The sequence below is a fragment of the Strongylocentrotus purpuratus genome, unplaced genomic scaffold, assembly GCF_000002235.5.
Source record: "Strongylocentrotus purpuratus isolate Spur 01 unplaced genomic scaffold, Spur_5.0 spur5_scaffold_19, whole genome shotgun sequence".
Classification (NCBI taxonomy): Eukaryota; Metazoa; Echinodermata; class Echinoidea; order Camarodonta; family Strongylocentrotidae; genus Strongylocentrotus; species Strongylocentrotus purpuratus.
This window is the reverse complement of record NW_022145604.1, coordinates 27,869,245-27,892,962: the sequence shown is the minus strand read 5'-3', so window position 1 is coordinate 27,892,962 and position 23,718 is coordinate 27,869,245. Positions and strand designations below refer to the sequence as shown.

The window sequence follows — 23,718 nt, the reverse complement described above, 5'->3', positions numbered from 1 at the left end:
TTATCTAAAGAAAAACCAAAAAGATTTGCATGTATTTTCCGATTTTACAATGCTGATACATGTAGATTTAAAACAACCGTTTGGTGGAAAATCTTTTGGCTTATTTCCTTGAAGCTTCCTTGAAGCACATGTATAGTTTTGGCCAATGGATGCTGATCTTCCTTAAAATAGCAAGAGACTTTACTTATAATAATGTAGTGTTTTTTTTCCCTCCTCAAGTGGAACATTAAACAATATAGAATTACAAAATAATCCATATGTATCAATTTGAAAAGAAATATGTCAGTAAAAGACCCAAAGATTTCGCTGATCCCATTCAAATAATATAGGAAATCTCAGCTCCGTATTCCATGAATATTTTCCATTAAAATTGAGCATTTACAATTACAAATTCAGTGAATGTTCGTACCTATGCACTGGGTCACATTCTTGGATCCAACTCCAATAGTAGATTGTCCTTCCGTGCACTGGTGACATGTGAACTGTCCATGTGTGTCTTGATAGGTCCCTAATTCACACTGGATACATTCCTGAGTTTCATTGCCATAGTAGAAACCCCTTCCACATGGTACTACATAATTGAACAGAGAATAAATATGGATTTTAGGAGTAAGCATATTATAAAGAAAGATTACAGTATACTAAAAAAAGGTAGCAGTATAGTGATTAGTAGCCAGAAAACCCATTTATTTTCTAATCAAATGCACATGTATTTTGGTTAAATTAAAAACAATGGCACACCATGTTTTTTCCTACTCTGTTGATTTACAACTTCTGGATCAACAGGAGAGTTAAAAGAGTAAATAATAGAAACGTAAGTATATCACGTGTATGCTGCTTTAGAAACCCACCTTAATCCCATCATGATGCTAACTCTAATGGAACATATAGCGTATCCATCTCCAGAAGTGGATTTTTCCGGTACGCTTGTTTTTTCAGTTCTTAAAACGTTTCTGTACAATGTACCGTAGCGTTATTAAGCGTGCATGGTCAAGCCATGATATGGAAGGTGTGTATACTTAGTTGTTAACTGCAAATGTACATGTACTGTATTTGATAATGGGCATGTGATGATTGCCTATATATAGCCATGGTGAGAGACTTAAACCTAAGGGTATGAAATTATTACATGCATATATACATGATTTTACTGAACCAGGGGTTTACCCTAAGCATACTGGGGGATGGAAAGAAAATCCACCTCCCTCAACGTGTGCCATATTATAATTGAGGTTGTTATTTGCACTGCAAGCTTCCATGACTTTGTGCTACATGTAGCTTTAATTAACATATATTATACAACACCCAAGTAGATCCTTGTCATTTGATTGGAGGATTGTTGGTCGCATGATATTCAATAGATACGCTATTGCACGGGCATGCACTATTCGACGTAGTACTATTCAACAAGCATGCATTTTTGGTTATATGCAGACTGCGTACCTCTCTGCCCTGCACGTATCCCATTGTTATATTAGCTGCGCGCATCTGACATGAAGCTCGAAGGCAATTTGAAGGTAATCGAGAAGGCCTGACTCCAACTTTAATATAAGAAGCACAGCATAATTTGTTGAAAGATTAATGTTCTATTAGATCTACTTCGATGTTGTATAAAACAAATAATGAATGTTTTACATTTGTTCAATAGTGCCAATATTTTCATTCGTTGAAAGATTAACATTAATTCTATTCAACGAGGCGTTAGCCGAGCTGAATAGAACGTTAATCTTTCAACTCATGAAAATATTCACAATTTTGGACTCATATGCATTCATTATCTGTATGCTATCTATTGATATGCAAAATTTATGAAACTTTAGCCAACAAGTACTGCGCAAAATAAAAACCATGAAATGGGCAGCCAAAATAAAAATTCTCTATACCTGTATGTATTGTACACAATGCAAAAAGGTCAATATGTGTATAATAAATTTGTGATAATAATGCAAAGCCCCATCTACACATGCATGTATATGGCCACGATCCTAGGGAGAAGGGAAGCCCCATTCTTACTTCCACCTGAGGCCAAAATAAAAAAAAAAATATTCCTGCCTTTCTAGGATTAAAGAGTAATGTTAACTTGGTTAAGAAGTTGTATTTTCTTTTAAGTTTTGCACATACATTTGTTACATGACATCTTACCACAGCGATAGACGTCGTTGTTAGTTGTATAGGGAGGGACGCAAACCAATTCCACTAATTCATAGTTGAAAGAGCTCTCATTCAGTACAGCAGTGAAATCATCTACTCTAGAACTCAGGTCCAACTGACCACCCTCAATGAGAGTCTCGACAAGACCAATCATTTTTTCCTCTGCATCTAGTGCTGCATCAAAGTCCGTCTGACCTTCGCCCACGATCACATTAGATTCAACGTTAAATCCGATGACGATTCTGAAGGAAACAAATTTTGAATAAAAATGTATCAAATCCACACTGCACCTCAAAAGATCATAAAACTACTTAGAGTATGTGTTTGGTATGGTAATGTAAGAAAAGTCATAATCATTTTTAAGAACAGTCCACTGACAGTTTATGCTAATGCATAAGTGATGTTGTAAAGGGAGAGATCATAATATAGATTTTCACAATTTCTTCTTTGGGATAGAGCAACTGTAACTACTCCATACAGTTAACTCTCCACAAGTTGAATCTGTCGGGACTGCAAAAATAGTTGAACTTATGCAAAATTGGCCTTGGGAAGTGTATATAACACGTGTTTCACATAGCTTGGTTTAGAAGAAGAAAAAAATTGTGCAACTGCGAGTTATGCAGAGTTATCAGTGTTTCTGTAAACTCCGCAAATATCGCACAATTCTTTTAAACAATTTTATTGTGCTTTACACAAGGAAAAAAGAACACAACTTTATCCCTTACATACAAAATAGCATGCTATATAACCCTCCAAAAGATTGTTGTAAATTTTATCAAGAGAGACTATAAAAATACGCACTCAAAATCAAGAGCTGATCTCTTATGTATTTTAGAGTAAGAATGTCCAGAATGCAAATGCTCCTCCAATATGCCAAGGTCTACAGGTATGTCCATCTGCCTTCGTCTACTTCTACGTTTGCGCCTCCGACGGCTCGAAGCAGGACCGCATGTCACTTGTACATTATTCACTGTGCATTCATCATCTACAGTGCAGCTGTCACTAAAGTCTGAAGATCGGAATGCTTCAAGGAATGCTGCAGCGATGGCTAACTGTGTCTCGTTTGTGCCACATGAACCACTGAAGTAGAATAATTCACTTGGGAGACTGTACCTCTTCCCTTCCACTGATTCTTTAAGACAAAAATTTTTAAAAAGGAAAGCGTAGATAATAATCCCTCAATAAATAATCAGCAAAAAAATAGTAGATGCTCTTTATTGTTCAAATTTCCATAGAAATATCAAATTAAAGATAAATTAATACTCTACCAACATCAATTAAGATCAAGCTTTGAACTTTCATGCTCGAATGGGTACATTCATTTAACCATTAGACAGTCGGATTGGTTGGATTGTCCATTAAATTGTGACAAATAATACAATTAATCCATTACGTCAACTAAATAAGGGCCTTATTTCTTCTTCAGAAATATATTTTAACATGTCAAAATCTAAATTACACTTACCAGAACAGTCAGCTGTGTCATTATGAGGCGCCCACTTTCCTGATAATCCACACACATACTGTGAAGGGATTTTGGGTTGTGTGTCGGGAATGTAAAAATCTTCTCTGCATAACATACTGCAAAATATTCCATCACTCCATCCATCACAGACCAAAGCTCCATTTAGTGGGGGATCCAAGCCTGGGCAGGAAATACCTAGTAAAAAAAAAAGCAGGCAATTACTAGGATAAAATTATAAATATTTGTCCTTCCCATAACAGAATTTGAGGATATTTCTGTCCCTTAAAAAATTGTAAAAATTAAAACAACTGTACTTCAATGTTAGTTTAAGTTTAGCCTATTTCACATTTCTACATTTCTTGTACAGACTCAAAATTCTTATTCAACCTTCTAGTATGTATATATTAACGCTAAAATGAGTTGAGAAAATTTCACACTGACAGCTATTTAACCCTATTTAGCCCGGGGGGGGGGGGGGGGGGCTTTAGAAGCCCCCCCTCGACATTTTTCGCGATAATTTTTTAATGCAAGAAAATTTTGCACTGAATTATTAAGACTTTTTTCTTTCGAGTCCTGCGCATCTTTTGAAAGAAATTTTTCAAGAATCGGACCTATCATTACAAAGTCACGTGTCCTTTTGTCTTTGCATGTTAGCCCAAAAATCGATCATTTTTGTGATTTGTGTACGAAACATAAGGAAATCTCATTTTTTCAAATAAAGAGATAAAACATTGGTTATTTGGTCATGTTTATAGTTTAGGTGTTTATTTTGGGGTCAAAATGGTTGAATTATAGTTGGAAATGAAATAAAACAACAAAAACAATGAAATACACGTACATAAGTTAAAAAAACAAAGAAATACATAAGAAATTATCAAAACAATAGATAACATAAGGAATTCAATTTTTTGTGATGTATTATTATTCCAAATGGTCTAACAAATATATGTAGTGAGAAAGAATGCTTAAATATGAATGTTTGATTTATAGGCAAAAATGTGAATTTGATGACCTTATTTGCATAAATTACCATAAATATGCAAATGAGTGCATTTTTCAAAAATTGAAATTACCATATTATTCTATACACTTCACTTGACATGTATGCAAATTTTCGCGGCGATCGGTCGTTTCACGGCCGAGATCATAGGGGGGCCTTAGAAGCCTTTAGACTAGATTTAGACTAGATTTCAACCGCGACAACGATCACTGAATATTGTAGGACCGCATATGCGTCCAATATGTTCATTTGAACCAAATGCATGACCCCATACGAAAAATTTGTTTTACCTTAAAGACAAGGGCAAGTTGTATCATACACACTCAATGGCAAATGACAATTCAAGACAGAAGCATAAACATATCATTGAATAACTTACTTTTGACACTTATAATGAAGCTGCAAGTAGTCGTCTTGCCGTTGTCTTGGTTTGTAGCCCTGCATTCTATTAAGTGGTTCTTGTTGATGGCTAAGGTGGCCATGCCGTTGTTATAGTTACATGAAATGTCAAGTGGATCCCCCGTAGGTTCAAGGAATACAGGTGGATCCCATGTGACCTCTGTTTCTTGTTGGCTGGTGGAGACTTGGGTGTTGTTAGGACAAGACACCAGAACTGGGGAAAGCTCATCTGCAATTTTTTTTTTTATAAAGAAGGAAATTAGTGAAAAGCGTATCTTTAATCCTTTATTTTCAAGAGGTAAAAATTAAAGCAGATATCAAGTACACGATGTGTATAGATAACAAGTTTGTAATTTTTTTCATACAATTCGTCATGCGATCAATCATTATGATACTGATGATTGAGTAATACAAACATGTAGGTCTAATGAGCAAGAGTGCCAACATGCCTATATTGTTTGTATCACAATTATATGGATATCCAACCACTGTACTTCCTTTTGATCCTACCCCTATACAAATTTAAGTTCGTCGCGAACTCGTATTATGCTCGTGGTAAGCTTAATAAGTTCGTTTTTTAGGCTTTAAGCTCGTAACATGCTTCCAGGACGCTTGTAACGATCTAACAAAATCTTGGCGAGCTCGTGCACGAGTTCGCCACGAGCTCGTGGCGAACTCGCAGGTAAAAGGGGGAGTTCGTGGCGAGCTCGGGGTTAAACTGGGGAGCTCGTGGCGAGCTCGTGGCTCGTGGGTAAAAGGGGGAGTTCGTGGCGAGCTCGGGGTTAAACTGAGGAGCTCGTGGCGAGCTCCCCAGAGCTCGCCACAATCTCGCTGGTAAACAGGTGATCTAGCTCCCAGGAAAACAGTTGGGTATACAGTGTGAGTCAAAAAAAAATTTACACCTAGAAAATTGCTCATTATTTTAGAAATTATCTGTGAACAGTAAATTATTATACATTCTATGAAAGAGTGCTTTATCTTGAATCATTTAGTATCATTTTTGTGTGGTATGTGTTCACGCTTGGATGAACAGGAGGCATTGTATGCGAGTGCAAAAATCGACTTGCGCCAAAGTTGCTAATGTGATGTTTGAATAAAACAATTGCGATATGGGTATTATTTCAGTCATTACAGATCAACATAACATTCTGAACAAAATTAATCATGCCACACATATCAAAAATCGAATATAAAATATCAACGAACATTGTTAGTGTGTTTGCGTGTGACTTTGCTTCTGCAAAAAACATATGCAATGCATTTCATTTGATACATTCAATTTATTCTCTCACTCCGCTGATCCCAACATAATACATACTGTAGGCATTACTTTGGCGCAAGTCAATTTTCGCACTTTCACAAACAATGCCTCCAGTTCATCCAAGCGTGAACACATACCACATGGGATGTATAATAATTTACTGTTCATAGATGATTTTTAGAATAATTAGCAATTTTCTAGGTGTAAACTTTTTTTGACTCACACGGTATACATGTAATGTATTTTAAAGTTCCCTTCAGGATGCCAATTTCTTTTATTTATTCTATTAATATATGTACATGTATTTTTAAAATGTCTTGGGCCAAGGAAAATGAGTTCCTACTTCCTAGTTTCTTGTCTCCACCAGCATCCTTTTTATGTAATTTTGTTTTAATAAAAAATATTGATCTGAAAATATATATCTCTTACCTGAAATAATTAAGGTAAACAAATGCATACTTTATTATTTTGATACATTTTTGAGCCTCTTTGTCAGAACATACATTGTATATGCAATTACATTGAAAGTTCAGAAAATTTGTGTTGAAATTGAAACAATAGCTTTTTCATGCTGAAGTAACCTGTCAAATTACTTGTAAATTTAATTAAATTCTTTTGAAACTTTGAAACTTTGAAACATTTATTTGCAGCATACCAGATTTGGGAAGGGGGGGGGTTGCCATTTATTCTGACTGTATCATATATTTAACACCCTGAAATGTCATTATCAGGTATTACATAAGAGCGCACACACCCAGGGCTTGATTCGAGGTCAACTCCCTGTTTCTATCTTGCTCTCTCCTTATGTACATAGGATCCCCCTGCTTAGACACACATCCCTATTCCTCTCTTCTCTCCTCTCTCACTTTCTTGTTTACTCTCTCTTGTGGAATTACCACTGGTAGCATTCCTGATAAGAATGCATTGATGTGTTAGGCCCATTTGGTCAAGTCTTTCTCCATCTTGCTGTTGTAGAGAGCAGACATGGGTTTTGAATGGTATTGCAGCTCCTTTGTTTTAGGTAAGAGAAAAACTAATTCCTCACACCTTATAATTAAATGTTTTACTTGTGTATTTATGGGCCAACAGTTAGGCCTACCTCTCTTATACATTTATGAAAGAGAAGTGTAGAGTAATGATTAATGAGATAAAGTATTTATTCTCTTTCTAGTGAGATATCTTTTCATATTTGGGAAGTTTGTTTCTCTACAGCACATAGTATATTCACTTCATTAAAGTAACATTCGATATAATCTATGTGATAAGGTTATATTCATGTAAATATTCCTGTATCTTGACTGACAAACCCTATCATTTAGGCAACATGAGAGCACAAGAATGCATTTTGTCTGAATACTGAATACTAGTTTGCTAGCGGTTATAAAGAAGGGATGTTCTAGAGATCCTATAGTATATGTACATGTATCATTACTTGGTACCCTGGGTTGGTGAATACACTGACAAGAAGGGGGGATGCTATATAGTTATTGTACGAATACCGCTTTATTAGTTTGGATCTTTGTAGTATTATGAGTGATTAGAATGATGGAATAATTACCAAAATGGATAATAATATTTCTTCAAAGGCAGAGTATTATACAGTGTAATTACTCACATATTTAATTTCATTGTACAGTGTAATTATATAATTTGGATATCATTTATTCATTCATATTGTTGTGTGAAGTTGTGAACCCTGCATACAGGTAACATGCATTATACAGGGTTTGTATTGACTCTAATAAAGAGCTACTTGTTTTAAGTTACATTTTATGTTATATCTTTTCTTTCTGTTCTTTGATATATTAGTGATTTAATTGATTGATATCCCAGAAGTAATGAGCTTTTAAATTGCCCTAAGAGTATCACTGTATTCTTCACCAGCTAGCCAACTGAATTTTCCCTGCATGGCTAGCCTGCAGATGTTACCAGGATATTGAAAGGTTGATAAGTTAGATTAATATATATATATATGCTTGCCAATAGCTCAACAGGATCATCAAGTTCACCTCTATATGTAGACACAAATTTGTTCTCAATGCCAACCTGCTGTTAAGCACGCCATTAAGCTTGCAGCCATTTTTTCCACGAGATTGTCGAAGAACTCGTTGACGAGCTCGCCGACGAACTCGTTGACGAACTTCGCCGACGAGCTTGCATATTTGGAGCACGCCAACGAGCTCGCCAACGAGCACGCCACGAGCTCGCCAACAAGCTTATCGGCCAGTGACGAGGTTGCATATTTGGAGCACGTCAACGAGCTCGCCAACGAGCACGCCGACAAGCTCGTAGCTAATTTGCATATTTGGAACGAAACGAGCTCGCTGGCGAGTTCGTCTGCGTGCTCGTCGACGAACTCGTTGGCGAGCACGCCGACGAGCTCGCGTGTAAGCGTACTGAAATTTGTATAGGGGTATGTCCTACTCAAGATAAGTCAGTTCGTTTATAATAATCTTTTAAAGTCCACTCCAAATTTTATTAAGTTAAACCGAAAATGGAAATTCTTTTTGCCCAATTGATCGTAAGCCCGGCAGCCACTGAGCAGCGCCAGATCGACGTTGCTCTATCCCTTATTGTTCAACGCCAAACAAGGTAGCAGCAACTCCCATCTTTTAACGTCTTTTGGTATGACGCGGCCGGGGTTCGAACCCACGACCTCCCGGTTGTGAGGCGGACGCTCTAATGATTGAGCCAGATAGTCGGATCAAAGGTCATTTGTACCAAAATTGTAAAACCCATTGAGATGAATACAGGATTGCATGCTCAATAAAGTTACATGTAAGTTGTTATTCATTTGCAATGTATTCTCAGAGGGCACATTCTCTGAAACACAAGTGGAAGTATTCTTCTCACAAGGGTAAACAAAAGGTATTCATAAAGCACCTCCATCACTTTGGCAGTGATTAGTGGGACCTCTCCATGTGTGAAAGATCTGTGACTATTTGGGGGTCATTTGTACCACAGCAAACTATGAACAGGTACCAAAGCCAAATAAAGTAAGCCTTTATTCATTAACCTGCGTGTCCATAATTATTTACCTTGAACATAAATGGGAAACAAGCAGTTGACCTGATTGTCTGCATTATCAGAGAATGTATAGATAAATGTAGTGTCTTCAGTCAGGTTGTATGGAGATGCCAGATCAGATGGTGACGTTGTGACAATGAGGCTGCTACCATCTAAAGAGTCAGTAGCAGTAGGCGGAGTAAATGACACTTGTACACCCCAAGCTTCAGTCCGAGTGACGGTGATGGGAGACGGACACGATGTCAAGATTGGTGCTGTAATGTCTGCAGATTATCAAAAACAGTTTGATTTCTGTAAATTCAGTGGAATGAATTGTAAGCATACATATACATACCTAGGCAAAAATGATTACCGGTAGACAGAATCTAACATTTTCAGATCAAAGATTCAAAGCAAAACCTGATGAGAATTGACACAATTGGCATCAAAACAGAAGTCAAAGAAACCACCCGTAAACTAGCAAGGATGAATTGAAGTATCTAAGAACACTTGTGATAGATGAAGTTTACAAAATGGAAATCTAGCGAGAAGTGAAAAGGTTTGTAACATTTCTCGCAGAAATCACTTTAGCAATGAACTATAGTAAGCAGTAGATTAATAAAAAGGGTAAATGCATTGTATTGTAAGAAACACCTCTTGCAGAACTTAAGAGCGAGGGATAGGTAACTAGAGTAGGCATGTTTTGAAAGCCTCTTTTTGGCAGTCGTCTACACAGTGATTTTTTTGGACGATTAATCAACTAGTCGGTAATACAGGTGTAAGCTGATATAGACTATTATTATCATTAACTACCCCTCCCCCTTTCCATTAACATACCTGCCAGCATTTGAAAATAAGAATTAGGAATTTTAGTACGGTATGCCTTCAAAAATAAGATATCTGTACCCTTAACAGGCGTTCGCACATGCAGCGGCAGTGTAACTGGCAATATGCAGTAAATCTGTACACAAAAACTAATACAAATCCGCTGCTCAATCATGCAGCCATTCAATGCACGCAATACGTGAACTCTCACATCCCGGCACATGATAAAACAAGCTTAATTTGGCTTTAATAAGCAACAAAACACACACAACTAAAGAAAAAAATTGAAAAATTAGAATATTCCGGATTTTGGGGTCCTAAAAATCCAGAAAAACAGAATATTTCTGATTATTTGTAAGGGTTGGCAGGTATGCATTAAGCCCTCGCGTGACAGCAAGGTAAATATAGGAAAGCCCTAACATTTCTTATCAAGCTCTCTAGGGACGAGTTGTAAATCTTCCCCATCAAATTGGGTTGATCAGTATATCTCTAGCAATGCGTTGCGGGCGCGGTGGTCGGATACGAGTATGGGTGCGTACTGCGTAGGCCTGGTGTACATGGTCAGGGGTCAGCGGTCGAGCATGCTGAACAATGCTATGTGTTTACCAAATGAACGGCCTTCGAAGGAGTGGCAACAAAACAAATTACAGTGTGCATGTTGTCAGCTAGAGCATCTAACAGCTGTGCAGTGTACGATGAGCTCGTTTGCATTACTAGCTGGAGCACGCGGCAAAATCAATCTTTTGTGTGTTGAGTACCTACAGCCTCGCAGCGAGTTGGATGCCATTCATTGGTTTATTACACGTAGGAAGTCACTGCGCGAATGGTTTCTTGAGTGCGCAACTGCGCATGCAGCCAGATTTCATTCATAAAAATATGTTACGTAATTGTGAAAGCGCTCGACTCGCTGACCTCGTGGGTTTGGCTTGATAACTGCAGCCCCATGGGGGTAACTCAATTATGACCTCGGGAGGCCGCCAGATCTTATCAGTATGATGGTTTGTGTTTGTTTTCGTACCGTCTCCTTGTCTGAGCTGTCTTTCTGTCTCTCTCTCTACCCTGCCCTGTTTAATTTAGAATATCCTCTCTTGTTCCGCTATTGCTGCCATTCTCCTCTATTTCCAATATCTTTTTTTTTAGTACATCTCTCATAAACAATAATGCCCGGCTGCATGTGTTGAATTAAAGTGTTCTGCGTCAAAATGCATTATTGCAATATTCTCTGTGTATGCTCTGCAGCCGCGAGCCTAGTGAGCTCAGTGCAGAGCTAGCAAGCGCAAGCGGCGCACAGTGCGGCGTGGCCAGTTCTTGACAAAGATCGAGGGCATGTGCATCATCAAGCGCAGGCTCGATACTCATGAAACTCATCAGCTGGCTAGTTGTTTGCTTCTAAGTTAAGGTTAGGTAGAAATTTGATTTATTTAAACTTCCTTGACAATGTCTTAGAAAGTAGAATTATTGTGATAGATTTCTATTTCACATCCATTTAGACTCTTTTTAGGCGATGTTCTTGGGTTTCCAATGAGTCATCAAGATTTCGGTTATCAAGTTCATTATTTGACTACTGGCTTTACAGGGTATACGATTAAACGTTTACTCGAAACGGGCCTAAACTAGAGACCTATACAAAAATGTGAACAGCCATTGGGCTTGTCTTCTTAAACACTTCAAAAAGTGGTGTCCCAATGACCACTAGGACCCTGTTCTCACTCATTCGTCGACCGATCGAGGCTAGATCGATCTAGGCTAGATCGAAAGAGAATGTGATAGAATGATTTTTAAAAAGAATAACAAAAGAGAAGGTGATAGAAAGAAGAAACAAAGAATAACATAAGGAAAGACAGAAAGAGATTGTGATAGAAGGAAGAAACAAAGGATAGTGGAAGAAAAGATAGGAAGAGGAAATAATACAATAATAACTAGTTGGAACTTCATCTGCGCGCAGTCGAAAATGATGCCTTCGCCATAGAGCGATTTCACAAACCAAAACAGAAGTAATTTGTCAAAATCAAGTTTAATTGTAATACATTAACAGGGTCTCAGAATATCGTGATTACAAGCTATTTTTCATATGCATGTATGACCCTTATATCTTTGGCCTCAAGACCTCTAAATCTACTTGGTTCATCGGCTCTGCAAGATAAATACAATGTTTTGAATTTGATGGTAATCCGTCCATCAGTTCTATTGATAAACAAACATAATGAGCCCTGTGACCTTTGACCTCTGATCTTGTGGCCCTGACCAATTAGCTTTGCAAGATACATCCATGACCAAAGTTTGGCAGAAATCCATCCATCGGTTCTTGAGAAAACGTGATCACAAGCTATTTTTACATACATAATGAACCTTGTGACCTTTGACCTTGTGACCTCAAAATCTAATTCGCTCATTAGCTCTGCCAGATACATACATGACCCAAGTTTGGCAGGAAACCATCAATTGGTTCTTGAGATCACGAGAACGGGACGGACGGACGGATGGACAACCCAAAAACATAATGCCTCCGGCTACTTTGTAACGGAGGCACAAAAACAAAGAATAACATAAGAGAAGGTGATAGAAGGAAGAAACAAAGAAAAACATAAGGAAAGACAGAAAGTGAAAGCGATAGAATCATAACAGATGATAGAATAAGAGAAAAAGAACAGCATAAGGAAAGACAGAAATATAAAATGATAAAGAAAAGATAATGGAAAGATAGAAGAGAATATGAAAGATGGATAAATAAAGAATAACATAAGGAATGGTAGGAGAAAATGATAGAAGTATTTTACAAACCAAAACAGAAGTGAGCTATTTTTGCATACATTATGAACCCTGTGATCTTTGACATTTGAACTTGTTACCCTATCTAATCAGTAGGCCTGAGTCATCACCGGTTTTGCCGAACCCGGGTTTGACTTGAAAATTTTGGGCGGGGACCGGGTACCTGAAATTTTCACCACTGCACTGACCACCGCTGCACTGACACTAAAAATAGTGTGCATGCAGCGGCGGGAGTTAGACTAAGTTGCTGTTTTAATAATGCGACTGAAAAGAAAGTTACTGCTTTCAAAACAATAAAATAATCAATTGAATTAAATTAAGATGCTTTAAAAAATAAGTGGATATTGTTTCAGTTGACGGTAGGTGTTTTTATCGCTCTAAAATTGAGGCTGCAAGAAAGGAATCACGCTTCGTGGTACCGATCGAGTGCGTTCAGAAACGGAAGTGGAAATAGATCTATGACCCACTGAAGACAGAGCAAGAAAGTGCCACACATAATACTAAAATATTGATCAGACTATTGCAATTGAATCGTAATACTTAAGGCATTAATTTAATTGTCAAAATATATCCACAACATAATGGTTTACCCTTGATAGTTTGATGATGGAAAATAAATTAAAGCTCTTGAAATGACTTCGAAGTGTCTTTCGTTCGTTCTCAAAATGCGTGTCTAACGGCAAGCAGAAGTTACGAGTCAAGCTTGATATGCATGTTTACATCCCTACACCGTCATCCGACCTGATCGAAACATTAAGCATTAAACCAATTAAAAAACATCACGTAAAACTTTAAGGGACTCCAATTCAACAAAATTACCGTAAAATAATTATTTGCTTTGACAAATAATACTATAGATATTCATAATATCTTACAGAAATAATGATATTTCATGAGCTACGTACTCGATAACGAGTTCAGCTAGCCATCATTTTGAAATGAGACGTAGTTGTCATGCAGTAGACTGTAGAGGGCAGTATGCAGCAGAGAGAGGAAAAAAGCGCGGGCCTGAGATCACGTGATATTCACGTGCCTTTCACGTGATTTTTTTTTCCTCTCTGCGAGCTGCCGCATTCTGGCTATAGCCTGCGCTATACGTCTCATTTCAAAACTCACCCAAACATGCTAAATCTTCTGATAAGCCATTGATGAATCTATTCCATTGACCATCACTTCCACAAACGATCGGCGATCCATCGCCTTGTAGATCTGTACCAGTAGGGCAGTAAGGTGTGCACCTGGTACCCACACTCACATCAACTGGTCCAGCACATAAAGATGGATTAATGTTGACATGCTCAGGTAATTCTAGAGGATCGCACCTTATGGCTGATAAAAAAGGAAAATAGCTATTAGAGGATATCATCTGTTCGGAGCCATCAGGTAGTTAACTGAGTTAAGTTGAGTTTATTTTATTTATACACGGTAAAAGCCCAAAACAGTTCGCAGACTGGTTTCAATCAGGGCCGTGTTACAATATATGAATTAACTACCTTCTGGCTCCAAACAGATGACAACATAAACATATAAGCTAGAATTAGTAAATATTGAGAGCAGCAGACATCAAGGTTTAATTTCCTGAAGAGGAACATTACCATAATCTACGGCCTACAACACTAATCCCTTTACTCCCATAGGGCCTCAGGAACCATGCATGTCATGGTTAAGATGGCAGAAACATGAAGAAAGGAAAGAAACGTCCATACAATTACATACATTTGCACACAGGATAAATTAGTTGTCTTTCTAGATTTAGCAATGTCAATCGATTCTGTTACATTTGCCTATCATTCATACCATATACATACATTTGAGCCTCATTATTCATGAGTAAAGTTCTAGTTATTCCTAGTAAAAGTATTTAATATAATAATGTGAAGAAAACGCACTAAACACAATCCAAAATAGATTGTTACTCATGGATTCTTGTCTATCAGTTTTTGAGGAAAAGAATTCTTGGAACAGCTGATAGGCATGCGTGAGGATTGCCGTATGTAACAACACCTTATGTAATGTCCCTACTAAAAGTGGAATAGATAGGTACGGTAACTAAAGCAGGGCTCCCACTTAGCCGAGTAGGAGCCACGAGTTGTGGCGAGCTGGCGCGATCTTATGGCAAGCAGTTTTATCATTAAAACATATTTCTTGATATCACGAAATCAAATTCTTGATATCACGAATTCAATTCTTGATATCAAGAATTTCCATTGCTTTACAACGTAAAATTATTTCGTGATATCAAGAAATATGTTTTAATGATAAAACGGCTTGCCATAAGATAGAGCCAGCTCGCCACAACTCGTGGCTCCAACTCGGCTAATTGGGAGCCCTGCTTTAGCAATAAGTTGACCAAAGTATAAAAAGTGGTTTAATAAATTCTTTAATAAAGTCTTTACCTTCGCATCTCGGTGTTGTTTGTGCAGTCCAGCTTGAGATTGCTGTAGATTCATCAAACTCACATGTGACCGTGCTAGAACCAGTCAGGCGATACCCAGGATTGCAGGTTATGCTGCACTCAGCGCCCCATATTGTATTACATACATCAGCAAACTCAGCAAAAGATGGCAGCAAATACGGACGGCACCTGTGAACTTTATCATTAACATTCGCATCGGAAAAAACGGGATGAGTATCATGATGTCATGTAAACATATTTTTATTAGGAAATGGCTTATCATGCATGCAATTAATGCAAAGAAATATGTTTCTCCATGGTAAACATAAACGTTAAAGGCTGTAATTCTACTAGTTTATAAACTGGTGCTGGACTTAACCCTATTTAGCCTCGGGGGGGGGGGGCTAAGGAGGGCTTTAAAAGCCCCCCCTCCCCCTCTTACATTTTTTGTGATAATTTTTTAGTGTAAAGCAATCTTGCGCTGAAATTTTGTGACTTTTTTCTTGCAAGTCTTAAGCATCTTTTAAAACAAAATCAGACCAACCGTTACAAAGTCACATGAGCTTTTGCCTTTGCAAGTCAGCCCGAAAATCGCTCATTTTTGTGATTTGTGTACATAGCATATGGAAATCTCATTTTTCCGAGAAAAATAAAAATCGCTGCTTATTGGATTTGTTTATAGATTAGGTGCTTATTGGGGGGGGGGCAAAATAGTTGAATTATACTTCGAAATGAAATAAAACAATAAAAACAATAAAATACATAAGTTAAAAAAAACAGGGAAATACATAAGAAATTATCAAATCAATAGATAACATAAGGAATATCCTGGCTCTTCCATTTTCTTTTGCTATTATTATCCCAAGTGCATACCTGCCAACCCTTCCGAATAATCCGGAATATTCTGTTTTTCTGGATTTTTAGGACCTCAAAATCCGGAATATTCCGGATTTTCAAAATTTCAAAATTAAGCTTGTTTTATCATATGCCGCAATGTGAGAGGTCACGTATTGCGTGCTTTGAAGGGCTGCATGATTGAGCAGCGAATTTGTATTCGCTTTTTTGCACAGATTTACTGCGTATTGCCAGTTACATATACCGTGCTAAAAATTCTTAATTCTCATTTTCAAATGTTGGCAGGTATGCAAATGGTTCAAAAATATATGTAGTGAAAACTAATGTTTGAATGTGAAGAATATATGATTTTGGGGGTAAAAAAGTGAATTTGATTACCTTGTTTGTATATATTACCATAAATATGCAAATGAGTGAATTTTTCGAAAAAATTGAAATAACCATAGTATTCTATACACTTTACTTGACATGCATGCAAATTTTCACAGAGAACGGCTGAGATCATGGGGGAGGGGGGGATTAGAAGCCCCTCCCACCCCCCCCCCCCCCCAGGCTATGCAGTTTCAAAATAGCCCAGGCTATATATAGGGTTATGCTCTTGTTCAAAATTGGGATTAACAAGGGAAGTTAGTCCGAGTATTTTTTGGTTGTTTTAAACGTGATCAACTGAATTTGCAAAATATGGAACAACAGTTGCATCATTCACCGTTTGGATTTGATGTCATTGCCAAATCCGCCAGAGAAATATCACCTAACGTAACACAGGTTAGCTTTTGACATTATCTGTCTGGTAAAATCAAAATCAGAATTAATTCTGAATATTTAAGTTGAAATTAGTTTACTCTACTCTTCATTTCCTGTATACACTTACCCTGTACTGCAACGTCAAATGTACACGTTTTGCTATTTCCTGTAGCATCTGTGGCTGTGCACCTAACCTCAAAGTCACCTTCTCCTGTCAGGCGTTGTTCTTTGTTACATGTAACGGTAGGTTCTTCACCACTGTTGTCCTCAGGTATTACAGTCCAGGAGATGTTTACCATAATTTCCCCAGAAGGAGGGTTGAAAGTCAGATATTGAGGACATGTTAAAAAGGATGGGCGTTGTATGTCTGTATAAAGAAAAAATCAGCAGGGAAACTTTGCCTAAACGATGTAAAAACAAAACTTAGCTCAATGAACAAAATGAAAGATAACATCATCAAATCATTTATATAATATATTATCACTTTTATATAGGATTGTTGTTGCGTTGGGTACAGGCAATGCAAATGTTACATGTAATAGACACATCAAAACAGCCCTAAATACTTTGAATGTGTCATTGGACTAACGTCTATTGATTTAATAGGCCTTTCTGGACTTTTTTCAGTCAAGTGATTTTCAAATAAGTTTCTTGCTGCCTCGAGATCACTGGAGCAGAGATGGGTGACAGTTCTTTCACAAAGTATGATTATGTCTCACCTTTGCAAGTTGTCATTGTGAGGTCTCCTGGAGCCCACTGTCCATTTCCTTGACATGACAGCACAGAGAAGTTAGGAGGATCAAGCTGATAACCTTGTTGAGTACATGATACAACACATGACTGTCCAAAGACAGGAGTTATTGAACATTCCTCTGGAGTGACTGAGCCCCCGTCTGGAACTACTAAGAGTGAACATGATGTAGCTAGAAAAAGATAAAAAAAATACCCCTTATGTTTTGAAATGTACAAGGTATGGAGCCTCCTTGAAGATGATTAAAAGGTGTGTTTTACAATCTTTATTTTCTCCTGTTTTGGGGTTTGGTAGAGGGGATAACATGCCTAATTAGATGGACATTCGACTGTGCGCAGTGGAAAATGATGCCTCCGCCATGGAGCAATTTTACCAACCAAAACAGAAGCAAGCCCTGTGACCTTCGACATTTGATCTTGTTAGCCCAAAATTTAATCAGTTCATTGGCTCTGCAAGGTACAAACATGACCCAAGTTTGGCGGGAATCCGTCGATGGGTTCTTGAGATAACGCGATCACGAGAACGGGACGGACGTATGGACAACCCGGAAACACAATGCTTCCGGCTACTTGTAGCGGAGGCATATAAAATCATCATTATGTACAAAACAGGTGCTTCAGTCCTGGAAAAGTAGTCTGTTACATCTGGTACAGTAGTAAAACTCTTGGTTGAATATCTCGAATATTATCTGTTTTGTATTTATAGATAGATAGGTATAAGAAATATATAGCTTAGGTCTAGTCAAAATAATCTGATGCACCACAGTAAGTAGCCCTTAGAATTTTCAGGTTTACCTACTTAAACCTGGGTGGAGAGTTGCGAATTTATAGTTAATGCCTTGAAACATGAAGTAACTGTTGGGCTTGGATTCGAATTCCCAACCTTAAGATTGAAATCTAATGAACCTCTAGAATCTGACATTTCTACATAAAGCACATGTCTTACGTCTGCAATTGAAACTATTATTGGTCCAAGTTCCATCTGCCTGACAGACTGAGCTGCTATCACCAATCCCTTCAAAACCGTACAGACAGTAGAAAATACACTGAGTGCCGTAGACTTCGGTGTTTGGTGGGTTGTTTATGCAGCCGGATTTCACAGCGTTTTCAGGTGTGGTCAGCGCTGGGCAGGACTTTGCTATATTTAGAAATGTAGTAATATTCATGTAAGTTATAGTTGGACAGTCTTGATGGTTAGTGTACGAAGCTAGGCCACTAAGAGGACCAGAACATGGTTGCACCCGGGGATAAATATGTGCGCCAGATTCAAACAAAAAGTTGAGGCTCAGCAAATTTGTTGACAATTAGTAAATGGACCATTTGCAGATAACTACCGTAAGGGTCCTGGCTACATTAGGTCCAATAATTAGAATCTTAGCATATGTATCTATTTAATATTTCATTTTGTTTTAAATCTTTATTTCTTATATAAACGTTTGATAAATGGACCAATTGGCAATTAACTAGTCGATTGGGAATTGAAAGACTATCAGTATATTAGAAGTAAAAAAAGAAAGGTATTATGATTCTTGTATAAAATTTGAAACCCTCATTCCATTTTGATATTTCTCTATTCAGATATGTAGTATATAGGCTAACATAAAAAGTATTATGCGATCTTGCTGTATATCAAGTTTCAATTGATTCCTTTTGTAATTTCCCCACAATGTCTATTCTTTATCTTTCATAGAGTGCATGCGACAAGAAATACCTCTTTTTCCCTAAAAGTATTCCCCAGCAAGGATACAAATTCATATCAACGAGCTATATTCAAACTTCATAACTTTGGGTGGCAGAGCAGTGAATGACCTTTAGTAAACATGCATTTGAATTTGAAGGTCTGCTATATAAGTAGGGAGGCCAATGCCCGGGCGTAAGGCTTCTACACCTACGATTTGTGCGCTCGTCGCCCACTTCAAAAAATTAGCAAAGGGAAAAAAATGATGTAAAAATAAAAATTGAAGAAAATAAGAAAAGAAAATACAATTATACATTTCACAACATACCTATAATCACGGATCTGTAACAGTCTTTCACCATTTGTTGACAATCTTGCAGATTTTGACGTTTTTTAATCCAATAATTGTGGTTGCAGACGACCTTGACGCACTCGCACCACCGACTAAGAAAATCCTAGAGGGCGTAGAGGTTTGCTCACTAAAAACCTTCTCATTGGCAGAAGGTAGACCCTAAAAATATGGGATCCGTTTTGAGTAAAGAACTTTTGATAGAGATCAACATTTCAGATGTTCACAATTGCCACTTCTAACAACTAGAAAATATAAAGAAAAAAGATTATATCTTTTTAAATACAGATTTTTACAAACTGAACATTCGAAAGTAGATAGAGTACGATGTTTCTGTCAATCTTGCATTGGTTTGAGCCCTATAGCTACATCCATCTCAAAATGAGAAGGAAAACAGTGAACAGTGACGTCATTGTTCGCGCCAAAAATAAAGGGTATTGCGACATAATCTGAGCTCCGGTCAGATCGTGCGCAAAGCGTAGTCTTATTTATAGACCCTAGTACCTTATTCTCACAGCACTAGATACGAGTGTCGTGCAGTAATGTATGAGAAGTGTTAAAAAAGATATTTCAGTAAAAAAAAAAGTCTACGTGAGCAGTCTATACTCCAATTGAGAATTGAAATGAAAGCCATGATTTGAAGGTGTGTGTTGTATGATACATGGTTAGTGAGTGTGTATGTTACGTATAGCGAAAGGGAGAGAGAGAGAGAGAGTGAGAGAAATATTAGTACACGTACGTTGCATGCATGGATGTGCGCTATGATTGTGTTCGCTGCAAGATGGATGTTAATCGGACCTAGTAACTTCTCGATCGTTGATAATAAGGAATACTCATGAGGAAATCAAATTATTGGAATACACATTTAAGGTAAATATCAATGAATTATAAATATTTCTTTCCTGCCAATTTTCATATCTATTCTTCATTTTTGAACCATCGTCTTCGGCTCGTAGTAGTAGAAGATGTAATCGTTCGCACATTGATGGCTGGACTTCAGCCTGCATCGGGGCTTGCCTGTGTCGGTGGAGGGATCAACTAAGAAGAAGAAGGTACGTGTGCGACCGATTCAAGGCTAGCCGCTGTTGAGTGATTGCACTTTCGCGCGAAGTTTTAAACTTCATCATGAACTTTGTCCCTCGGGCCTGTCTAATTATGAACGTAACTTTGCGACATGAAATATAATTGTTTCAAGGCTCTTACGTACGGAAAGGCGTAGAAGGAAGCTGGATAAAAAGAGCTGGATATCTCCTATTTGATGGAAGTTCTGGAGTCGGCATATGGGTGGATTTTCTTAGTGAAAGTAAATGCTTTCTTTTAATCTTAGTTTTAGTATAAACAAAGTAGTAATTAAAAAGTTAGATTTGGGCATTGGCCTCCCTAATATAAGGCCTGTACATAACAAACGCACAAACACACCTGCGCGCACACACTCGCACACCAGGGCATCGTTTCACGAAACCGTCCTAAATACAACGTCCACAACATCCCATTGAAACACAAGTTAATAATAATATAGTATTAATGAATGCTTTGAGAGAAATAGTTGTTTTTATACGCTCAAGGGAAGGTTAGAATTGTGCTATTGCCTCGAGGCGTGCCGAGGGCAATAGCCCAATTGTAACCTTCCCGAGAGCGTATAAAAACAACTATTTCTCGAATATTAAAGCAGTCATTAATACTTTTATATTCAAAAAAAAAAAAATTAAATAAAAAATTTTTAAAAAAAACTTTTGTCGAAGATGGGATCCGATCTCTTGCGTACCAAAGGTGAAGTAACGAAAACCGCCGCCATAAACCGCTCGGCTATCGCGCTCTGCTACCATACGTAGCAGTTTTTTCTTATATACACATTAAAATGGATTGAAAACGGCTTTGCGTGGTGGAAGCTTCGCGGCTGCTCCATTAAACAGGCCCTTCTTTTACTTTTGCAATGCATATTGGCACGAATTTAGATCAAGATCTATCGGCAGATGTTGTTTTTTTGTTTTTGGAAGTTTATTTTCGTCTTAATGTCAACAATGCAAGATAAAATTGTTGGTAAGATCGATCGAGATTCAATTGTATTGAAATTACCGACCAATTCTTCGCACACGTACGGTATCCTCGATCGCTCAGACCATTTTTTAACATGTAAATCTATGGGGTAACCATGGAGACTGACCTATTTTCCCAATAACCATGGTTATTGGGATTTTGAACTGTTTTTTAACCATGGTTACCGGGAATTTTCGGGAACAGTTAAAGTTTATGAATGCAATTTCGACCAATCAGATTGCTGGATTACTTAAGTGAGGTATATAATACATGCATTTCCATGGGATGTTGGTGCAACTTGTACTTACAACAGTTTCGTGAAACGCTGCCCTGTAGTACATCGATAGCCAATGAAAGACAATTGGAGAAAACAGTGTGTTTTGGCTAAATTTAAGTACCACATTAACTTAACAAAAATATCCCCCCCCCCCCATATAATATCTCTATGACTCGAATGCCTGTTGAACAAACCTTGACATACTGGTTCGGTACCGGTCCAGCTAGCCGGTCCATAATCACCGCTCAATTCACATGTTCTTGTTTCTGATCCTACAAGGTCATATCCTTCATTACATGAGAAGGAACACTGAGACCCATACACAGGACTAACGGAGCAGGTAACAACAGATCCATGAAACGGAGCTTGAAGACGAGGACATCGGAAAACTACAAAGAAACAAAATGAATACAAGCATTAAAAGAAAAACAACGTCTGGGGTGATATAGGATGGTGTCGAGCTAATGAAGGTATGCTTTCAGGCCAGAGGCATTGAATGAACACCCTCACCTCCAAATAAAAGTAAATATGGTAGGCCTAAAACAGCTGTCACATGGTGCAGGCTAAGCCTACCAAGTGGCAACATGTTGTAAATTTTCTGCTGACGATCTAACACGGTGAAGGCATGCGGTGTGGCATTGAGCAATCAGCTGGTCGCAGCGTAATTTTTTTTACCACCTGAGTTCTGGATGCCATTATAAACTCATTTGCATAAACCCAGTCAGAACTCATCTTGTTATTAGCGAGTTTTCGCTCAGCGACGGACAGACCTTCTACGACGCACAGCACTCAGGGTTACGGCCGTCGCACACAGACCGCCCTCGTTACAATATGCGGTTTTGCTTTTTGATGAACGCTTACGTATAGTACGGAGGTATTGCAATGCAATGCCCAATAGTCAATTTTTTGTTATGTAACCAAATTTAATGCATACGTCTTTGTGAAGTTCCTCGATACAAACTATTTTATTCACCTGATAAGAACAATAGTATTTCAATAGACAGAATCCAAACTGTATACATTAGTTGTTGCCAGTTCGACAATATTAGGGAGTTTTCACAAGCTCATTGCGGACGGAGAATCTGCGGTTCGTGTGCAAAATCAAGAAGCTACTTTAGTAACAGCGGGGTGAACGCTGAGGTACTGAAAATCTAGAATGGTGTTTGGCCAAATCTGTGGGCGTTCTTAATGATATCCCAAGTGAATAAACAGCCAATCAGCAAGCTTGTACTAAAGATGGTATGGGAATTCCGTCGTTTTTTAATGTAGGATGACAAATTTAAACCCGCAGGGGCCGATTTAGCTTTTTTCTACGGGGGGGGGGGGGGGGGGGGGAAGTTGCAATTTGAAAAATCGCGCCGACCAATATGTCGATTAATGGGGGGTAGGGAGCACTAAAATTTGTTTTCCTTTTTTTTTTGGGGGGGGGGGCCAGCCCAAGGGGGGATAAAAACCCTCTGACCCCCCCCCCCCCCCCCACCCCTCCTAGATTCGCCCATGACGCGAACGGCTCTTCGGTGAGTTTTTTTATTCCGATTATTGTTTCTGAACTATAACAACATGAATATGGATATAACATGTTTTGTTTTAAAACTTTGAAATTTGATAAAAAGCTGTTTTATGGCTTGGTCGAGACAAGTTGTGCTAGTCCTGTAGTGGAATAGGCCATTTTCGTAATGAAATGAATTTAATACATAAGTCTTTGTGAAGTTCCTCAATACAAATTATTTCATTCACCTGTCTAGTATTCGCAATAG

General features: G+C 38.0%; 1 protein-coding gene across 1 annotated transcript in view; it reads right to left on the bottom strand.

Annotated features, from left to right (window-relative positions):
- Positions 1 to 23,718, bottom strand: part of LOC592461 (sushi, von Willebrand factor type A, EGF and pentraxin domain-containing protein 1) — a 97,855-nt gene that overhangs the window by 41,341 nt on the left and 32,796 nt on the right. The window contains exons 19-30 of the mRNA XM_030989881.1: positions 22,156 to 22,350; positions 18,567 to 18,758; positions 17,590 to 17,793; positions 16,998 to 17,237; positions 15,273 to 15,467; positions 13,993 to 14,205; positions 9,315 to 9,566; positions 4,996 to 5,244; positions 3,617 to 3,811; positions 2,953 to 3,283; positions 2,143 to 2,393; positions 410 to 571 (exon numbers count right to left, since the gene is read on the bottom strand). Of these exons, the coding sequence (XP_030845741.1) occupies positions 410 to 571; positions 2,143 to 2,393; positions 2,953 to 3,283; positions 3,617 to 3,811; positions 4,996 to 5,244; positions 9,315 to 9,566; positions 13,993 to 14,205; positions 15,273 to 15,467; positions 16,998 to 17,237; positions 17,590 to 17,793; positions 18,567 to 18,758; positions 22,156 to 22,350 (2,679 nt within the window). The remainder of the gene's footprint in view (positions 1 to 409; positions 572 to 2,142; positions 2,394 to 2,952; positions 3,284 to 3,616; positions 3,812 to 4,995; positions 5,245 to 9,314; positions 9,567 to 13,992; positions 14,206 to 15,272; positions 15,468 to 16,997; positions 17,238 to 17,589; positions 17,794 to 18,566; positions 18,759 to 22,155; positions 22,351 to 23,718) is intronic.